At 34.1% G+C, this 23,464-nt stretch overlaps 1 protein-coding gene across 1 annotated transcript in view; it reads left to right on the top strand.

Annotated features, from left to right (window-relative positions):
- Positions 1-21,035, top strand: part of LOC113520600 (BMP and activin membrane-bound inhibitor homolog) — a 100,914-nt gene extending 79,879 nt beyond the window's left edge. The window contains exons 3-5 of the mRNA XM_026905981.3: positions 6,515-6,669; positions 15,238-15,409; positions 17,618-21,035. Coding sequence (XP_026761782.1) covers positions 6,515-6,669; positions 15,238-15,409; positions 17,618-17,783 — 493 coding nt within the window. The 3' untranslated portion in view covers positions 17,784-21,035. The remainder of the gene's footprint in view (positions 1-6,514; positions 6,670-15,237; positions 15,410-17,617) is intronic.
- The last annotated feature ends 2,429 nt before the right edge of the window (positions 21,036-23,464 follow it).

The following is a 23,464-nucleotide window of genomic DNA, read 5'->3' as shown; positions in this document are numbered from 1 at the left end:
TTTCATGATTGAAGTCGTTATTTTTTTGTTTATTTCCAAAAATAAAAACTATTTATTATTACCTACAACTTGTATTTACACATTGTAAATTGGTAATATCTATTATACATCTCAAAATTCACCACACAATTTGCACCTTTAATTTATCACTAAACTTAGTCACATTTTTAAAATGTATATAAAAACATGACTGTTTAATTGCTAATGCAAAACCTGCTACATCTATATTAGCTTATTAATTCAACGTCAATGTGTTATCCCTGGAAATAAATTTCTATACAGTTAATCCATTAAATCTGATGTCATTTCACAGTGTCATGTCAATGAACTTACGAATTTGCCAAGTATTAATATTCTTCATAGTCTGCGCAGATGAGAGACATATTGTCCGCAAATAAAATTTATATTTTTTTATACCACTAAGGTGGCAAACAAGCCTTTTTTGTTAACGCCTGGAAAATGCTTTATGCAGAAGCGTTTACCGTAGCCTATGAAGCCTGCAATACGCGTGAGTTGCCGACCCTGAAGAAACTTCTTATATTTGCGTAAACCGTATTTTTTTATAACACACGGGGCAAACATACGGCTCACCTGATAGTTAGTGACTACCGCCGCCCATGAGCACCCGCAACACCATTGATAGATATTATAGGTATGCTGCCGGCCTTTTAATATACATATTTAAAATACTTTAATATATAATAAATATACTTTAATATATGTGCTTTGTGACATATAATTTTAGATCTTTCATTATTATCTAACTAAAATGTACTTCGAGGTTTATCTCTGTATGACTTAAAAGCCTTAAGACGAGGAAACTTTGTTCACTTACAAAATATTACCAGAGAGTGACTGTACATAATTCCTCGTTATGGGTACCTCTGTCCCACTCATGTTTCTGTCAAAAAACAGCTGTCCTTACACAGCTATGAGTGCAATTGTGGTATTGAAAGTTGCAAATTACAAAGTACGGAGGCATAACATCTTAGTTCTCAGGTATCGCAACACATTAAGGGTGTTATGGGTGAAGCAGTATATACCGTGATGACTATGTTTCTGGTCTACCCGTGACGGTTAACGATTTCCATCAGGTGGGCCGTCAGCTTGTTTGCCAATTTTAATTGGATAAACATATCACTATTTAATTATATATGTACATATAATACAATTATAACTGCGCGATGTCTGTATATAAAATATATATAAGAATTTATGTATGAGCCCATAATAATAACAATAGAAGCGGAAACAATCATTTTTAGAATTTTTCTCCATCTGTCCACGCAAGAATTACTGCATCAAATCGGGTACGATTTGCACAGTTATGTCCTTGAAGGTCTCTCTAAACATCTGAACCAGAGGAAGACTTTGTACAAAAGTCGATTGCTTGGATACCTCTGTCCCATTCGTGTTTCTATCGTGAAGCAGTTGTGTTTGCATGGCTGTGTTTCGGTTTGAAGGGTGGGATATGGCGTGAATTTACAAGGTACACAGGAATAACACTTGAGTTCTCAGGAATGGCAACGCATGGAGGGTATCATGGGCAAAACAGTATACTCTGTTATGTCCATGATACTGCTCATGACTATAGGCGACGGTTACCACTTTCCATCAGGTGGGCCGTCAGTTTGTTTGCCATTCTAAGTTGTATAAAAAAAATGCATTATCTTAATAAACCTATCTACCTACTTCCAAAAATGCACACATACGAAGCTGCGGGCAAAAGGTAGTTTAAAAATAAGAATCTAGCCGTAGACTGTTTCTATTCAATATTCATATAATATTATGTGGACGTGTATTAAGTTTATGTAAATGTTGTCCGTCCGTGAGAACCGAACTGAGAACTAGTAAGCCTTTTAGTAAGCTAATTTGTATTCTATATGTATATTAAACTTTTGTGTACGATGTGGACATTATTTCGAATGTTCACAGTGACAGTCCGTTGACCATTTTGCCTCTTCTATAAATATCTCGTATTAAAAAAAAAAAACATTATTATTTATAGTTATTCCACTAAAAAAAAAAAAACTGACTTCAGTCGTGGCAAAATCAGTTATTTTGTTTTAAAAACTAAACTACTAAATCAATTTTAATAGAACTTCTATAGGATCAATCTGTTAATATATCCTTACAGATGGATAAGAGGTAAGAGGGAGACTTTGTACAAAACTCGATTGCTTGGGTACCTCTGTCCCATTCGTGTTTATACCGTGAAGCAGTTGTGTTTGCATGGCTGTGTTTCGGTTTGAAGGGTGGGATGTGGCGTGAATTTACAGGGTACAGAGGAATAACATCTGAGTCCTCAAGAATGGCATGGGGGGTATCATGGGCGAAACAGTATACTCTGTTATGTCCATGGTACTACTCATGTCTATAGGCGACGGTTACCACTTTCCATCAGGTGGGCCGTCAACTTGTTTGCCATTCTAAGTTTTATAAAAAAAGAATACTATAACACATAGTTAAGACTTAAACCACGATTAAATATATCTACTACAAGATAAATATGCTTTAAACAGTTTAAGTTGTACGTGAGTGATTATACATCGAAAGATTAAAAGTAAAATTGCAATATCGTAGTAATTAACTAGATAATCTACTGATTGCAGATCTTCGTTTTTATTGGCACAAATTAATTTCAACACGCACAAAAGTTAATAGTGTTGGTGTAACAAACGTCAGCTTGTTTGCCATTCTAAGTTGTATAAAAAAAAAAAACAAACAAAAAAATTACAACCGAATTGAGAACTTCTTTTTGAAGTCGGTTAAAAACAAATTGCTCTTTCGAACGTCGCATGGTACTAATGAAAGAAAATGTTCCAGAATATTGTTAATGTAAAACTAAGTTTGTTTGCTTGTTTGTTACTTGTTAACGGCTCAACCAGTCATCATGAAATTGATGACACGTGATATTTGGGCTAGAGAAGGACACGAGCTACTTTTTACCTCGATCAATTAATATTCCGATCACGTGAACGAAATCGTGTGTAAAAACTAGTCACACATAAAAAAAATAAACAAAAGGCCCATTTTAATATGTTATATTCGAGTAACAACCCGGAACTCTTCAATGCAATTGACGAAAGCAGAACAAAAAAAAAAACAATGTTTACACTAAAACAAACATCGATACCGCTGGCATTTAAACATTTGCGAAACTCTTGTAATCTTTATCCGATGGTACACGTTGATAGCAATGTTTTGGTATGGTGTGACGCATAAGCGACAGCGGGTATAAGATATTTAAGATATAGGAAACATTACAACCCGCTGCTAGGCAAGGTTCTCTACCTATAAATAAAAGGATACTAATCTGAAAGTTGCCAGATAAGATCAAAATCTAAAAAGAGTTGAAAACTATGCGGATAAAAAAATAAAAATAAAAAAGAGTTAAAATGTGAAAATGAAACCCTATCATAATTAATATCCTTAAAGCCTACTTTGACAATTCGAAACCTCAATTCCGACTCTTTTGCAAAGAAATTTTTTTTTCCATTTTTTCGTCAATAACAGGGGATCGACAATTTTTAAAAATATTTTTAATTTATATTCAATATCATCAATAGTTGTTGAAATACAGCGCTATTACAATGGTATATTTTAGCCGATGTATAGTTGAACAAAGAGTACATTCTCCTTTTTGTTACGGAGACCTAATCATTAAAATCTTTCTTATTACCGTAACAGTCAAAATTACATAGAGTTCTAACGAGTCATATGTAGATAGGACTGTAATATATAAAATAAGAACACGATCACTTGTGATAGAGAAATGTATTATAATAAAGTTAATGTCATATATAAAAAAATATAGGCTTATATCCAGCAGTGGACGAATAATGGCTGAAATAATGATAATGATGATAAAAAAAGATATACTAAATTTAAAAATGTAATTCTAAACAGGTCTATTCTGCATATATAGGCATTGACATACATACATAGTCATAAAAAATTCCAAATTTAAATTCCAAAATCGATCTCCCGTCAACTAAACCACACGATAATCCTCGGTTTACGAGTATGTTACAAGTAAATTAGACATTGACTTTTTGTTGCCGCCAATGTAGAAAAGGTGCCTTACGAGGCCACTTTTTGTTACACCAACACTATTAACTTTTGTGCGTGTTGAAATTAATTTGTGCCAATAAAAACGAAGATCTGCAATCAGTAGATTATCTAGTTAATTACTACGATATTGCAATTTTACTTTTAATCTTTCGATGTATAATCACTCACGTACAACTTAAACTGTTTAAAGCATAATATCTTGTAGTAGATATATTTAATCGTGGTTTAAGTCTTAACTATGTGTTATAGTATTTTTTTTTTATAAAACTTAGAATGGCAAACAAGTTGACGGCCCACCTGATGGAAAGTGGTAACCGTCGCCTATAGACATGAGTAGTACCATGGACATAACAGAGTATACTGTTTCGCCCATGATACCCCCATGCGTTGCCATTCCTGAGGACTCAGGTGTTATTCCTCTGTACCCAGTAAATTCACGCCATATCCCACCCTTCAAACCGAAACACAGCAATGCAAACACAACTGCTTCACGGATGAAACGGATGGGACAGAGGTACCCAAGCAATCGACTTTTGTACAAAGTCTCCCTCTGGTAGTATATAGCTATCCTATTCATCTTATTAAAAAATAGTAAATGTGAAAGTTTGGATGTTTAGAAATTTATTTCTAATGTGTAACAATGTGATAATTAGACTAAGATACTAATTTGCATTAGCAGAGTCTCATTGAAAATCTCATTTCAATGTAAGAAAATTGAATGACAACTCGCCTGTGCTATAGCATAAACCTAGCAGAATACCTTTGAATATAAGAATTAAATCAGTTGGCCCATCACGGTGATTTCACCAACATTATGACTATAGTTTCCAAGGGGAATAAACAGAGTATATTGTTAGCAATGGGACTGAAAGACCCCGATACAATTAATCCCCTTCTTCCAATTTATTTATATTTATCTTAAAAAGATAACAAAAACTATGATCTTTCTTTAACTATAGAACAATAAAATATAAAATAAACGTTATAAAACGTCGTAGCGAATCAATAAAATTAAATATTGATATAATCGCATTTGGACTAATACTGCTTGGCAAGGCCGCGTTGAAACCGGTCACAGTATATTATCAAAATAGAAATATAATAGTCATTAATAAAGTTTATGGGGAAGACATCTCCAACTCAACTGCCTTGCCAAACGACCTTGCGGACGGACAACCGGTCAAATGTGAAAGGCCTTGACTGTCTACCATGCGGTAGAAAGTTTTACAAGTATAATAAGTAGTTTTTTTTTTAATTTTGAAAATTTATTTTTAATTCATCTTGCGATTATTTTACCAGTGATGGATGACAGGTGAATGAAGACTGGTCAGTCTGCTCATCGTATCTAATGCACTAAGAATTGACTATAGTTTCCAAGACCTGACCTGAATACATTGCTGCCAATGGAGTTATTGGTCTAGAAACTATCTCTTCTCTCATGAATAAATTGTAAAAGTAAAAGAATATATATAAAATTATAAAAAAACTTGTTCACACTGATAGAAACTTGAAATTTTAAACATAGGATCCCTTTATGGCGTGGGATTAATAAAGAACTTCTTGAAATTTTCACGGGAACAGTTTTGCTTAAAAAATAAACTATCTTCGTTACAGCTCATTAGTACCCCAATGTATGGCCCCGGTCCCATCAGATAAGGACTTTGGTAACCGATTTAAAAAAAAATTAAGTTAAACTACACCAAGTTTTATGTGCAATGTATATATTAAATAATACAGTTTTGTTGTCAGTTATCAGAACACTTCATCGTTTTACTGGTAAAAATGAGTAATTTTTTTAATGAGTAATAATGGAGTGGTAACCCCGCTAGCGCTATTGGTAAACTAGTGTAACTGGACACCAGTGAATCTAATAGATGAGCATGAAAACAGGCCAGTAGGTACTTCAATAGTTTCCAGGAGGAACTGTATGGAGGTTAATCTGATAGCGTAAGGGGATAGGGATTATTAGTAATGGGTTTTAACAGCCCTATTGTTAGGAATATACCCTAGGTCGTCCTTTTTGCTGTTCCTCCTGGAAACCATCGTGGTTAACAGTGAGGTTGCGGGGGGAAGGGATTGTTAGTAATGCAGATAGGGTATATTGCTATCAGGTCTCGTGGAGGTCCACGTGGTCTCCCCTGGAAACTATCGTGTTGAATTCCAGGTGTATTCATAACGATGGGCTAACTGACCTGCCTTTTCAATCTCACTTATCATCCCTCGCTGGTGCCCCGCCAGCGTATACCGTTAGCGCAGGCGGGGTTACCATTCCATTATAATTGACTAATAAAAAAGAAAAACAGTGAGGATTTCTAACCCCCATTACTAATAATCCCTTCCCCCGCCTTCTATATGAATAGTGCCACTATATTGAAATTATAAATTCGACACAATAAAAATATATTATGTATTACAATTTTATTTTATTATTTTTTTACAGAGAAAATGAGGCATTGTCACAGTGCCAGAACTCGCCTGGTGGGACGCCGTCGTCAGCGGGACACTCTTTGTTACTGTGCTGCTTCCGAGACCTGTGCAATCATGAGGACAGTCCAATTGCACGAGCCAGGCTCAACATGACGGCTAATGATTTAGGTAATTTTTTCTAAAATTATACTACTGTGAATAGCAAACTGACATTTCACTAACGTTACGCCAATTGTTTGCAAACAATGCACATATCGCCGTTTGTGCCCCGGCATAGAATGGATCACTCCTTCCTTTCCCGTGGGTGTCGTAAGAGGCGACTAAGGGATGGGCAGTAGGGTCCCTCTTAAAATATCCTGAAAGGCCTAACTGCGGTTGCCAACTCACCTGCTAAGCGTGGCAACTACTACCCTTTATGGAGAACGCTTATATCCAACAGTGAACAGTTAACGGCTGAAATAATAAAAAAAAAAGTACATATGAATAAATAACTCTGATGATTAAAACCAAGAAATTTACTCGATTTCGTACGTTTTCTAAATTAACCCGACCAAAACGCAAAATAGGGAAGGGGCATTGTTAGCGATATACCCTGTCGGGTCGACCTCCGCGCGGTTCCCCTTGGAGAACACCATAGTAAATTTTTTTTAAATTTGTCACGATAGACCAACTAACTGACTTTCATCCTCATTTTGATCACCTCTCATTGCCTGCCAGCGTATATAGATAGCGCAGACACCCCGCCTGCGATTTGAACATTTAATAATTCAATCATTAAAAAAAAAAAACAAATTACGCAGACCTACTTGTCTACTATATATATTTAATGTAGACACATTTGAATCTTGTTCCTTCTCTACTCAAAGCAACTAAATCTAAGATTATAAAAAATAAAAAAGACAGAATTTATATATATAAAAGATGTAGTAAGTAAAATCAATGTATTTAGTGTTTACGCATCAATATCACCATAATAATATTTAGTGCTATTCTCTTATATTTATACCACACGTTGCTATTTAAAATTAAAACATGGTCATAATTTACGTATCTATTCTATACATAAATAATTATGACTCACACACTAGGCAGTAAGCGATAATTACGCATTATGCCCAGTGCACACTGTGTCTATATTTTTCTCGAACAACAAATTAAGGGGACTGTAACATGCGTAATTACTTGAATGCCATTCTCGTAAAGGCTTAGTTAGATGGTTGATTTCTCGCCGAGATTATATGATAATCAGGAGCACGTACAAATCTTGAATATGTACCGTTTATTTTGTCGTTGAAAAGCAGATAGCTGTAATAAAAATTAAAGAGTTAAGATTTTTGGTAGAAAAAGTCGTTATCAGTGATAACTTAATAGTAGTTGATAATAATCGTTACACAAACAAAAGAATACAATTGGATTTATCGAAATGGATCCCCCCCCCCCCTTTGAAGTAGGTAATTAAAATATTATGATTATTAAATTAATAATAATAAAAATATTATTAGATAATTAAAATATTATTCAAAATAGAATCCTTACAAATATTAGTTGATATTATATATGCGAAAATTTGCAACGATGTTCGTTACTCTTTCACACAAAAACTACTGAATGTAATTGAATGAAAGTTGGATAGGTTATATCCTAATATAACATATAGGTTACTTTATATACAGATTCACGCGAGTGAAGCCCCGGGTATATATTATATGAAAGTTTGTTGCCATTTGGGGCATGAACGGCTCAATTGTCATGAATTGATAGTACTAATTAAGATGAAAAAGGACATGGACTTTTAATTATCCCGTTCAATCGGCACGCGTAAGAAGTCGCCAATAGAATTTGTAAAGTGATAAAACCATTTAGAATTTAAAATTTAAAAAAAGAACAAACTTATAAAAATATAAGCTACTGATGCTGAAGAGTTGTTGATCGCTAACATATTATAGTTGTTTAGCGACTTTTATGATAAATCGCATCTATAAATAAAAATTGCAACATTTCATAGAGCGACGGTCGCACCATTACCGCTCCGCTCATTAACATGAACACGTTCTAATTCGCCATCCATAAGCCGTAAATATGCGTCGCGGACACCCAGCGCCTCGGCCAATTAAGGTACGCGTAATGATACATTGTGGCGATAAGGTGCATTTACCTTGTGTGGTAATACGCGTGCGTAATCTAAGCGTATAGCGTAAACTAAGCCTAACATGCTAGTGCTGTGACTACTTATTTCGACTTAATAATTTTTTGTATGACACTTTATTGTATTATCATCATCATCATTTCAGCCATTATCCGTCCACTGCTGGACATAAGCGTTCCCTAATAGACTTTCATAAGGAACGGTCCTGAGCCACCTGCATCAACTGACTCGCGGCAATGCATTTCAGATCGTCACTCCATCTAGTCGGGTGTGCTCCTACACTGCGTTTACCCGTACGCGGTCGCCACCAGAACCTTTCTTCCTCATCGGTTGTCGGTTCTTTGAGCGATTATCATCATATCAGCCGTTAACCCTCCATTGCTTAATATAGGCCTCCCCTTTGGAGGGTTTTGTCAGTAGTTGCCAGGCTTGGCAGGCGGATTGGCAACAGCAGTTTGGCTTTGATGTTGTTTTAACAGAGACGCTGCTGCCTATCCCTTGACCATTAAACGACATCCACGGAAAAGGAAGGACGGGGTTTATGATATTTAGAATGGCAAGAAAGCTGGCGGCCTAGCTTATGAAAAACTGTAACTGTTGCCCATATATAGACAGCTCCGTATATATCGCAGTATATACTGTAATACCCATATTATCCCCTTATGTATTGCTATTCCTAAAGACTATCGTATTTCACCTCCATATCTTATAATTTTACTGTGATATCCCATCCTTCATACCCATGTGGTTCCGCCATAGAATGGGCCACCCTTTCCTTTAAGCTGTTAAGGTGCTATAAGATAAAAAACAAACTCATTTTCACATTTACTATAAAACTAAGAATTGTCGCGTAGTAAATCGTTATGAAAAGGTATAATATAATACAAATAAATCTGTAGAGTTCACAAATAATATATAATTACTTTGAGTTTCCTACCTTTATCATTAAAATTTATTATATCCTAGGATAAAATTTATTATTACCAGAGGGAGACTTTGTACAAAAGTCGATCGCTTGGGTACCTCTGTCCCATTCGTGTTTCAACCGTGAAGCAGTTGTGTTTGCATAGCTGTGTTTTGGTTTGAAGGGTGGGATATGGCGTGAATTTACTGGGTACAGAGGAATAACACCTGAGTCCTCAGGAATGGCAATGCATGGGGTGTATCATGGGCGAAACAGTGTACTCTGTTATATCCATGGTACTGCTCATGTCTATAGGCGACGGTTACCACTTTCCATCAGGTGGGCCGTCAGCTTGTTTGCCATTCTAAGTTGTATATAAAAAAAAGAATACAAATTTAGTACCATTCTTATACAATCTTTCAAAGAAAACCTGTACTGGAATCAAAGGAAATTAACTGTTTAAATTGTAAAAATCATCTTTATAGAGCTAATATACCTTTCTCGTTTTATTATTGCTCTGAAAAGATATGTTCCAATTAGCAACGCAATAAAACTATAAACGCAGACATTTGACTAACTTATATTAATTATGCATATACAAATATAGTAGTAAAAGTATAGACATAAATCCATATAACTCCTTGTAAACACCATGTCTTACCGGTATTATGTTTGTGTGATGTATTTTAATATTTTTATTTAATTAAGATTTTGTACATATAAGGTTGTATTTCACGAAAAAAACAAACTCCAATCGTGGCAAAACCTTTTTTTTTTTATTTAAAACTAAACTTGTTTGATAAAATTTCTATAGAACTACATAATCTGATAGCATATTGTTTTAGGTCATTAATGACGGGGTCATACAAACATAAAAATAGTAATCGAATTGAGAACCTCCTTTTCTTATAATTTTTGCATCTTTTTAATGTGTAAAAACTCATTTTATTTATTAAATAACTAAATATAGATAGATAGATATTACATTATGCGCATAAGTATATAGAACACTGATAAAAAAACAAGTCAGCTAATTTGACAATTAGCGGACAAAAAGTTGACCCGTTTTTGAGACTCGATGCTATATCAATATAATCTAATATTAAAACATACAACTAAGGTTAACCAAATACCTATGTTTTATTATCGAATTTATTACTTGTATCAATAACTATCACATTATATCGCGGCTTACCCTCCACATCGTTAACGGTTAGTGCATTCAACTCGGCTCTAAGCCAATCGAATTTCAACATAATACCTACAATAAATAAATCCAGAAAACTGCAACGCTGGCTTCCACAGCAATTCCCGTATATTAAATACACAGATAAATTACTCCGGGATACACGGCGCTTGGAACAGGTTCCCTGCTATTTATATCGGTCGATTAATAGCAAACACTTGGAACTAGTCAATTGTTTCGTTATCACCAACGATGTAGAGTTCATTTTGCTATAATACGGCGGAGTTAATTCTAACAAAGGAATAATGTGGAATATGTTAAAACAATTGCACATCGCAATAGAAAATGTTCCAGCCGCGGGCAGAACGATTATCGTCGGTGGAGTTTGAATTATCTAAGTCAGTACCATTACTCACGCTGTTTACTTGGTGTTCTAAAACGTATAATAATATAATGTTCAATATTGAGTTTAGTAAATTCAATTTTATATCCTTTTCGAATAATAGGAATATTTGAAATTCCATTTGTTTATGACGGAGATTTATGTAAAGCTCCTTAGACACTAAAGGCTTGCATATTTTTTGCGTCACTATTTTGATCTGTAAAGTGTCAATAAAGTTTTCGGAGACAAATGACTACTCACATAATGTACCTCCCATGAGGACTATTACAACTCTTACACTACCACTTCTGCATATTTCGTAATTTCGTATATCGGATAAACATTGCACTATTAGACCAAAATATATATTATATTTACGCTGATCATTGATGCATATTTATTAGATTAAATAGCGGATTACGAAAATTTTAGTATGTGATATTGTATCCAGAAATGTACGTTGTCTGGTTGATAAAATGGAATTAGACTAATAAAGAATAAGCAGAGAGAGAGAGAGAGAGAGTGATGAAATGTTTTCCAAAATTTCGAGACCAACGAAACACAAATTTGAAGTTAAAATATTGTTCCTTTGAATTTTTATGTTAGGATTTAGTACAAACAAAATATTAAGCTCTATTTACTGAGCCGATTTTGATATGAACGGAAACTCGAAATTGAGTCCGAAAATTCGGAATTACCTTTCATGGTAGAGCCCCTAATTAGTTCTTTTCTCCAATATTTGTTTTGTGCGCAGTTCTTCCCAAAATCTATGGTGATAGTCCTATAGTCAAATTCATCTTGTATTCTCTTTTTATTTTCTTCTTAGAATACAGGATCTCTAGAGAACTAGACAATAGTTGTAATTCTGTAGCATTTTATATAATACCAATTAAATTTAAATGACAAATATTTAGCTGATTTCTCATCTTATGGAAGTTGGTGCCGGCGACGGTTACCAGTTGCTAATAATATACGAGGTCTGTCCGGAAAGTTCGTATAAAAGTGTTCTGGAATGCGAGAAAGAGGAGTGGGGACACAGGTAAGCGCAGGACCCCTTCCTTATGTCCCTAACAATGCTTCAGTTCTGGTCTGACCGCCGTGCGGTGCATATTTGTCACGCCATCTGTGAAAAATATATAATCTTAACGAAACCCCGTCGGCATGGAGCCCGCTTCCGTTGAAGAGCAGCGCGTCGTAATCAAGTTTCTCTCGAAACTCGGCAAGAATGGCCGTGAAATTTTTGCCGATCTCAGAACAATGGGGATGATGCTGTGAGAGAGAGAGAGAGTGTCCACAAGTGGCTAAAAAGATTCAGAGAGGGCCGAGAACGCGTTCAAGATGACCCACGTTCAGGACGTCCTTCCACTTCACATTCCGACGAATTCGTCCCTCCAGGCCAGACAGTTGATGGAAAATTCTACGTCGATGTGCTCAGACGCCTCAAAGCTCGTGTGGCACGAGTTCGTCCAGAATTGGCGCGAGAGGGGCGTTGGATTCTTCACCACGACAATGCCCCTGCCCACACCTCTCTTGTTGTCCGTGAGTTTTTGAGTAAAAATTCCATTACGGTGACCGAACACCCCCCTATTCGCCGGATTTGGCCCCGTGTGACTTCTTCTTGTTCCCAAAAACCAAATTGGTACTTCTCGGCATTTGGGGGACATAAATGAGATAAAAAAAGCTACGACGGGGCAGCTGAGAAACCTACAACCAGAGGACTTTCAAGCCTTCTCACAGTGGAAACGGCGTTACAAGTAATTATGTCACAGGGGGATTAAATTTGAAATGATAAAATTGATTTACCTGAATAATTGTAAAATAAAATTTTTAAAAAACTTTTATACGTACTTTCCGGACAAACCTCGTATATCCTGTACATACAAACTATGAACATGCCAGTGAAACCAAACTATGTTGCCCATGACACAAATAAAACATGAAGATACGTGTGTTCAGCAAAACCTTAGATCTGAGACTAGCAGTGTTTTCCTTCTGCCTACTCTATGTACCTATGTACATTATGTATTTATCTTTCAATTATATCAACGTTGTGGTACTTCTAATGCAATTTAATGCCGCATTATATGCGCGATTAGTTTTTGTCTTAATTGCTTCACTAACAAAGTCCTGTGCTTTCTCAACCGGTTTTAGATTTATACTCGATGCAGGAAGATTAATCGCGCTGAATCTGATTTCGGTATAACCTTTTATGGTAATGTACTGGGTAATTCAGATCCCTAAAAGAGATATAATTTTGTATAATAATTTTAATTGAGTTTATAAACTAAATATTTACAACAGCACTATAAAAATTATTATTATTGTTGTATTGTTAATAAATTTAAGACTCTAACCTTGTGTATTTAGGTTTATTATTCTACAAACTTAGAAATTGTAGCAGAATAATACTTTATCTAGTAATTAATACTTTATTGTTGTAACAATTTCTCGATCATCACGCCAAGATACTGAGTACCAAACAGAAAACCGAGTACCAAAGACTTAATATGTCTTGTGAATGTTCCATTCACTTTCGTTCTACACCATTTCCAGTCTCGTCCTTAGCTCCATCAGGCAAACATTTTGTTGTACTTGCATAATTTCCTAAAGCTTACTGCTGACTGTAATGATAGGGCACTGAATATGCTGACTCGCTAAAACGTGATAGAAACGTTTTGGAAAAAGATTGTCAAAAATTTCGTGTCCCTAGACTCTGCAGTTTCAATAACGCGTTGATCACTTAGTTTATTCCTTAAGATCAAATTACAATCACATACATTTGCTAACATATTCGTTCCAGTTATTCGCCTCGATAAACTTACAATGAAATGTAATAAATTTCGATCACGCCATTATGATACCCTATACCCATTGGCCCTTCCGATAAAATTCACTAAACGCCTATGCAGTTGGTAGTACGTTTTCCTGGTACTATTTCATACGAGACCAGTGCTCTTTCTGGGAATTGAATCGCGTGTTATAGGTCATATAGACATTAGAGTATGTTAGATTTATATACCCAACTGCATCTAGGAAGTATGGAAATTTACGATTGGTAACTTATCAGATTTGTACCTTGTAGACGTTATCAACCCACTGTAAGAGAAAAAAGTCTTGCGTTTTATCTAAACATAAGTTTTTAATCTAGTCAAGATCATTTATCAATTTATAAAGATTGTATCTGAAGTTATTGATGATTTATTTTTAGATGGGTGAAAATTGAATGATAACCCCCGCCTTGCGCTATCGGTATACGCTGGCGAGGTACCAGTGAGTGATGATAGGTGTAGATAGAAGCAAGTCAATTAACCCATCATTAAGAATTCCACAAGGATTAACCACGAATGGTTTCCAGGGGGAACTGCGTGGAGGTCGACCTGATAGAGTAATGGTGCTGTTAGACCCCGTTACTAACAACTCTTTTCTTCCTCATTCACTGGTGTTATGAGATTTGATCATACTTAAATAAGACCATTCTATATGGTTGACTTCCCATAACACAATTTTAGTTCTAGAGGAACTGGTGATTGATATTATTGCTATCATCGTCATATGAACCGTTAACTGTCCACTGCTGAACATAGGCCTCTCCCATAAGGAGATTTTGCCAGTAGTTGCCAAACTTGGCAGGCGGATTGGCAACCGTAGTAAGTTTTTGGTGATGTTTTAAGAGGGACGCTGCTGTCAATCTCTTGACCATTAGGCGACTAAGCCTTTTACGCACTATTACCCACAGCCTTTTACCCACAGAAAAGGAAATAGTGGACCATTCTATGTCGGGACCATACGGTGTTATTGTGTTACTTATTCATTATTAAAAATGTCTATCTCTAACAATGTATTTTGTATTAGAATAAGATTTAATATCCTATTCCATCATCATCATCATATCAGCCTTTAACTGTCCACTGCTGAACATAAGCCTCCCCCTTAAAGGGTTTTGCTAGTAGTTGCCACTCTTGACAGGCGGATTGGCAACCGCAGTTAGGCTTTAAAGATATTTTAAGAGAAGGGGTTGCCTATTCTATGCCGGAACCACACTGATTTATAGAATCCTATTCCATAGTAGTATATATTTTACAAAACCCATATAAAATAACTGTATTCATTTTTTCCAGATGGCAACACAGTAGAAAGTGAACGTGGCGCCAACTACAATGGAGAGGTGTGGTTCAAAGCCGCTACCATAGCAGTTCCCGTCTGTGGCGCTCTGATACTCTTCCTGCTGGTCGCTGTTGCCGTACGTCTGCTAAAAGCTGACGCTTTGCTGCATGCTGATAGAAAACTTAGGTATGTTATTCCCTGCTATTCATTATTAGCTAACTCTACCCTGCAGCTATCTCCGTATGAATTAGTACGCAAGTATCCTATATATAAATCTAGGAATATATAAATTAATAGTAAATCTCCAAACATCTTTACAAGCTTTTAGGAGATTCGCTGCGTGATAAAACGCAAAATGAGAGAATATCAGAAGTACTAAATTAACCGATACATCTCGAAACATATCTAAGTCAAAATGGCAATGAGCTTAGCCATTTAGCTCAAATATTATCGATTAGATAGGTACTCAAGTGGAAACCCCATTCAGACAAATGCGAAATAGACCCAACGTTGACGAAATAACGTCCTCGAATACGTTTGCAGGGAGTTAAGGATTCAGGTGACTCAAAACCATTTCTAACAATCTTTGAAGAAGAACTATTGAACCTAACTATTCAGGGATGGGCAAAGGCATCTGAAGTAATTACCATCATATCCGTTATCTGTGTCCACTGCTGAACATAGGCCTCCCATAAACTGCCATAAGGAACGACATAATAACAACTTGAAATAGATAGTCCATAATAGGAGTCGTATATATCATAGCAACAATTCGACATGGTCTACTTTCTTCACGGAAAGCGTCGTTGACCTTGATCCACCATGCGAATCAAATGGCTACCTTAGTAGTGTGTGGTCAACCGCATTCGAATTCATTCCTGTGCCATTCGCAAACCTCCGTCTTTAGGTTAACTACTGTTATTTCTAAAATAGGACTGAAAATAGGCCCCCAAAGCCAAACGGTCGAGGCGTGCAAAATATACGGATATTGTAGGGAGTTACACGATTTTATCTTCTTAAATTACCTCAAACTGTTTATTGTTAGTTAGAATTCATAACGGAGTAGGTATTATAAGTGTCATAGTATATTATATCTATATTCTTGTAAATAGGCGAGGATTTTTTAATAGGTATATGAAAAAGCAATCTCGGTATACACTGGCTGGAACAGTAGTGAGAAATGGTAGGCGAGGACGAAGCAAGACCGTTGGCCTATCCTGACGAATTGAGCAATAATAAATAACGACGGTGGTTTCCTGAGGAACCGAATGGAGGTCGATCTAATTAGATCTATTGCTAGCCGTGAAACTGTTATTCCCCACTGCAAACAACAAACTCTTTCCCTCCATAGGCGAAATTTGATGTAAAGTGTTAAACTTTACATCAAATTTTGCCATTCCAAGTAACATAACTCTGTAGTCCTCTGAATATAATGGCTATATATATATTAATACTAGTATAGTACGGTATAATACTTGGAAGAAGGGTTTTTGAGTGGCAAGTGTATGGGCAAACGCAGTGTAGGACGACCCCTCACTATAGAGTGAAGGATCGTCCACAAATGCGTTGCAGGAGGTCAGTGGATGCAGATAACTCAAGACCGTTCCTTATGGCAGTCTATGGGGGTGGCCTATGTCTAGCAATGGACAGATAATGGCTGAAAAGATAATAATGACGACAGTATTATACTGTTAATTATTTATATATTTAAATCAATGTAAATATTGTTGTAATATGTAATGTTCAATAACATAGGATAATGAGAATTTTTTTTTCCCGAAAGTGCCTTATAAAAGTCATTAAATGTTCTACTGATATATACATTTTTTATCTATGCCGCTTTATAAGTATTATCTATATTATAATACGACCGGTGAATGAACTTATGATACCCCTAAAAAAATGTGATAGTAAATATACCTATTAAAAAAAAATTGTTCTTACATAGAAAAAAAGAATTGTCTATGATTCTTATACATGCATGGATTATTAAAAAAAAAAAAAAAAACTCATCTTATATCCCACGGCTTCACCCGTGGACATATATCGTGGTGATTTTCTTCAAGGAATAGAGTTAGAATGGATTGTTAGTAACGGAGTCTAACTGCCCCGTTGTTAGCAATATATATTCCCCCTGGCAACTATCGTCGTTACTGTTGCATTCGTCATGATGGGCCAACTGACATGCATTCGTCCTCACCTATCATCTCGCATTGGTGCTCCGCCAGTGTACACCGATAGCGCAGGCGAGATCACTATTTCATTTTCACCCATGAAAAAATAAAAATCCAGCTGGTAGTACAAGAGATTAGCGCGTTTTAACAAACAAATAAACAAACAAACTGTACCGTATTATTACAAGTTGCATTCAAAACTGTTTTATTTCAATTTCAGGGGTGGTTATATGCCACCATTGGCGCAAAATAATACGGAAGACGTGAAAAAAGTATGGGCGGGAACACCATCGGCACCGCTCCTGGTAGCTCCGGGTGGTTGCGTGGTCGCCGTGGAGAGGGCGCAGCTGGTTGACACACCACAATTCTGTGATATCCAACGGTAGACTGATTACCTGTAATCTCTTTAGCGGGCTGCGCCGTGGTGTGGCGCTGGCGGTTTGCTGCAAACAAACTTATCAAGCTTCAATATAATATTTATATTCCATACATTATTGGACTAAGCGCCACCATCTTGTCTTGTGATTTATCTACATTCTTAAAATTAAACTCAAATAATATTTTATATTACAAACATAAAATACCATGCCAATGCCATGCCGTACTATACAAATATTATAGCATTTGGCGTTCCATTGTTTCTGCCTACCCTAATGGGAGACAGGCGTGACAGATATGTATGTATATATGTAAAATACCAATGTGTACGTTTTTTGTTCATATTAGAAAAATGATATTCTTTTTTTTTATTTATAAACAATTATAAAACATCTAAATTTGGCTGTGTATGATCTGGCTATAATTCTAAATCTATTTCAACTATTGATTTTTTTTTTAATTCTAAAATATTTAGATACCATAAAAATTAACCCATAAATTATTTTTGTTTTCGTTTAAGTTAATTATTTGCCAAAAATAATGGTAATCACAAATGCCGTTTGCGTTTAGTTTCTTCAATATCTGTTGACTTCGCTTTAAAGCGACAATATCACATTTGTTATTTACACAAAAACTGTTTACTGTGTACACATAACATACAATCATGTTTGTTAATAAATAAAAAATAGTAATACGATACAATTCATATAATTATGGTCTATATATAATATTATATCATCGCTTGTTGAGTATACTTTAAAAGTGAGCAAATCGATGATGGTACTTGACTGAATTTTGAAGTTTCAGCAAATATTTAATGGGACACTTTTGCCTAATTTTTTTCATCATAATGTAATCATTTATTATGCAAATTTTTTAATAGAATATTTCAGATTAAGTAGAAATGGGTTGTATGACACTTGTAAGACTTATAATTGAGGTGAAATGTAATTTTAATTTTTTTTTTATTAATATAACGAGCTAATACAAAGAAATAATTGAGCAAAAATTTCGTTTACATTTTCATTTAATTAAAACAAAAATTAAATAAATGTTTTTTAATTTTCATTTCAATTTAAAACTCTTTTGTTATAACGCCATCATTATTAAAGCGTAAGGTTGTTTAAAAAATATGTCAAAATAACTACTGTAATATAAATTTACTGTAATCGTTTCTATAATTTTTTTTTCTTACCTTATTTGATTATGACTTACCTCTCGAAATTAAACAAAATAAAAATATGGTAAACACAAAAAGTAATACTACAATAAAATAATTTATATATTTAATAATTTTGTATAATTTATTACTTATTATTTTTACTAACAAAAATAATAAATTGTACATTTTTTAAGTAGATGTAATAAAATTTTAACATAGGGCTTTATTAAACTATAATAATATAAAAAAATATACGAGTGAGAATTAAATCTACGATTGTTACAGATATTGTTTTGAAAGGTATAGTGTAATGTTAAATTTAATGTTGACGGTAAAAGTGTCCCAAAGGTGAATCTTCTTTATTGACTGATCTCAAATTTTTACATTTCTGCCGTCATACTCACGGCGCGCCCGCGTATAAACCAAATCTACCACTATGTATATTTAAATGTTTATTACATTTTTAAGTGCTTTGTGTTCCTTTTATATCTTGTAAATGTACCCCATTTTATTAAATTAATATTGTATACAATTAAAGCGTATCATAATTTAAGTTACCAATGTACGTGAACATTGTAATATGTCTTAAGTGTCTTAAAAATAAGGATATGAAACGTACTATCACCTCTGCCATTTGAAGTCAATTAAACAATGGTTTTAGAATAATATTTATATAAGGAACTGTTTCTAATGGCACGGTGTTTTAAAAAGTTTATAAATATAACGAAATTAGAGAACATTTTAGACAAAATGCCAATTGTGAAAATGTAAATAACTGTTTAGTGGTGAACGTACCGTTGCTTCGGTTTCTGATTGTGCTTATTCATATAACACTTTATTATTCTACAAGTTATTTTTAAGCAAGTTTCATATCCTGTACAACAGTTAATAGTGTCATATATATATATATATATATATATATATATATATATATATATATATATATATATATATACTCGTATGACTATTAAAATCGTTCTGTAAACATATGTAAAGACAATTTTTAACATCTTAATTTTCATCTCAGATGTGACAATTAATTAATTAAAATAGTAATTTATACAATGTTGTACAGATTTTTTTTTATTCAAATATATTAATAAAATTTATTGATTACTTGGAAATAGCTAAAAAGGAATTAGAATTCGTGCACATTATTGGTCATATCTGAGATTAACTTGGTGACAATAATATAACCTATGATTTAAATGGAAACTGACACGCAAATAAATTTGTATCAGAATAGAACATATCGTCATAGTCGTAGAATACTGACGGATCTTTATACGTAATCTTTGTCAGATCCGTCAGTATTCTACGACTATGACGAAATAATGAGTTGAATTTAATAAAAATCACTTTATAGGCACATTGTTTGTAAGTAGATAGATATTATTTCTAATTGTTTATCCAAGTACCAATGTATTTTTATATCTGCATGCATTTCCTTTTTTTTTTCTTGTGTAAATTATTAATATAATTCGTTTGTAAATATAGTACTTAAATGTTAAGTTGTTACCTATTGATGTAAAGTAAATATATAATGCTGTGGCGATTTCTGAAAATAAAATTCAATGTGAGTAACGCCTAGTCCATGTATCTGATTTTTAGTGTACTTTATTTGTTTATTACATACTTTTTTACTGTTTTTTTTTTTGTAACTCGCATTGAATTTTATTTATGGTCGAAATCTATAATAACATTATATTTAATGTGAATAATATTTTTTTTTTATTATAATGAAATGCGCGTCTATGATGTCTATTTATGAGTTTATGTGTAAAATTTATAAATTGTATTATTGTAAATAAATTATTATAATTATTAGTATTATTATGTAAATGAATTTATTGGATCCAAAATCTCTTCCTCTATTTATTCCATTAATAATAAAGTACAATATTTTAATGTCACTTTTCGACCATTGCCAGAAATTGGCCGTTTAATGAAGCTTCCGTGAGGTGCCTTACCTTGTTGTAGGAAAATATAGGTGCAAGTGAATACTCTAATATTGTAATGACCACATATGATCTAATTGTAAATATAATTGTAATGTGTATAATATAAATTAATAAAAAGAAATTATTTTATTACTGGACTCTGTTGTTTTAAATTATTATTCTTCAATCAATAACCCAAAAGTACATACCTATTTTAAATACACTATCGGGACTTACCACGAGGCAATTGCAAGTAAATAGTACTTACATGCTTGATTTTGTAACCAACTTCAAAAAGAAGGAGTTTCTCAGTTTGTTTTTTTTTATATTTGTTATCTCATAACTCCTTAAATCTAAATCGATATGAAAATTTTCTTTTTTTCATCTGAAAGAATATAGACATAGAAAAAGAAAAAACATAGAAATTTTGTTAATGTTGATTCTTAAGTCTAATTTTTATATCACAATAACTGGTTTGACGATAATTGAAGTCGCCTTTTTAAGAAGTTTTTTGTAGGACACAATGTTTAATTATATTGCTAACGTTTTAACGTGGATTGCACCGTGTGGTGGTCATAACAGGACTGAAGTAAGCAACTGGCAACTCGCACTGTTTCTTCAGCCAACTTCACATTGTATAGTGTACTGAAAATATTTGTCCCACAACGCGAAAATTTGAAATTACCTATACGTATCTAATTTTGAAATGCCTGCATAATTTGTTTAACACGATGTTGCGTTAACCTTTTTGGACTATGCGACATGTCTTACAAAAAGTTAAATTATTTTTGCGGTAAGATAAACACAGTCTATCTAAACAGAGTTTAACAAAACTGTCTAAGCGATTAGTCGGTGTCAAAATGTTTAGTTTATATGTACCAAAATGTATAAACTATATAAATACAATTTATTACTTTAAATACCTTTTAAAAAACATTTGCTTTTATACAGACAAAAATATGTATTAAACAGATGGGCTATCGCAAGTTTAACTTTTTTGTGGTAAGACAGAAAAAATCCCGTTTCCCAAAGAGGGTTGACGTCAGTCAGGCGGCCGGTCGTAAAACTATAAGCCAAATCTTTTTGTAATATGGATAAAAACATATTACGCCGACCTCAAACAATAATTGCGATAAGGATAAGAAGATGGATGGTGGTAAGACAGATAATGTTTTTCCCATTGCACAGATAATATAATACAATACATTAATTTATTCATTAAGTTCGTTCTTGTTAATCTCCGAATTCGATTGAGCATATCGATTGAAATTTTATATATGTATGTGTGTGTTATAATTGTTTCCTCCACCTCGAGAGATAACATAGTAGAGGCATAACAATATTAGCGGGTTAGCTATTTTTTTCTAAGTTTACTACCGGTTATTACTATACATTTACAATTATTAGACATACACTTTCTTTGTGTTGTAGGAGTGTTTTACGGGACACAGTGCGGTTTCTGAGGGTCTTCCTCCCATGAACACTCAAGTTGTGGAAAGATCTTCCTGCCGAAACTTTCCCTAGAGACTACAGATTGGGGTTCTTCAAAAAGGGCATATTAAGGTCTCTTAAGGTTCGGCAACGTGCACGTTACGTCGCTAGTGTTACAGGCGCCTATAGGCTAGGATAACCCCGTTCACCATCAGATGGACCGTACGCTTGTTTGCTACCATAGTTGTATAAAATGGAAAAACAAAAAGAATTGTATTATAAAAATGAGTTATGGTAGTATTTCCATAGATAATAACTATAGTAGTTTAGATTTTTAAAGTATAAAATAGACATGTCAAAGTCAGACTGTGCAAGTCATTTGCATGAGTACGGTGTATCTGTCATGAAGCAGCTATGCTCCCAAAACTGTTTCGGTTTGTACAGTGAAATTACAGGGTACAGAGACAAAATAATTGAGTTCTCAAGAATGGTAACGCCAGAGAGACATCATGGATGCCACGATATGTCTATATGGTGCTAGTACACAATAGATTGTCCTGTTCAAATCTATATGCGATGGCAATCATTCCATCAGGAGGACCGTCAGTTCGTTTTCCATTCAAGGCTATATAAAAAATGCATATCTATAAAATTGTTTGATGTTTTTGATAACATTTGTATATATGTGATTAAATTAAATTAAAGTATTAATAACTTTGGCATTATCCTGCATAGTAGAATGTTCTAAATGTCGCGATCAAATAAAAAATCGTACGTAGGTAATTACGCAGTTTTATTTAAATGCAATCAACGCTCTCTATGTTAATAAAAAACAATCGTCGAATGTTTGGAAAAACATCAGTTCAAAATGGCTACACCTATTTGACTAATTCTTTTTGTTGTTGTTGTTATTTATATTTGTCAAGACAACATTTTTATGAAAGAAAATGTTCGATAAATCGTATGGAAAAGCGAAGATTTAGAATTATAAGCTCTCCCTATAAAAAGTTTGTGGTGAGAAAGGTAACATTTGATCTCATTTAATTCACCAGTAGACCGGCAGATAAGTGACATCCCTAATGTTGCAGGCGTCCATAGGCTATAGTGATCGTTTATCATCAGACAGGCCGTATGCTTATTCGCCACCTACGTGGTA

This window comes from Galleria mellonella, unplaced genomic scaffold (assembly GCF_026898425.1).
Source record: "Galleria mellonella isolate WM207_F2 unplaced genomic scaffold, CSIRO_AGI_GalMel_v1 utg80, whole genome shotgun sequence".
In the NCBI taxonomy this organism is placed as follows: Eukaryota; Metazoa; Arthropoda; class Insecta; order Lepidoptera; family Pyralidae; genus Galleria; species Galleria mellonella.
The sequence above is the reverse complement of the archived record's forward strand: the minus strand, read 5'-3'. Positions and strand labels throughout refer to the sequence as shown.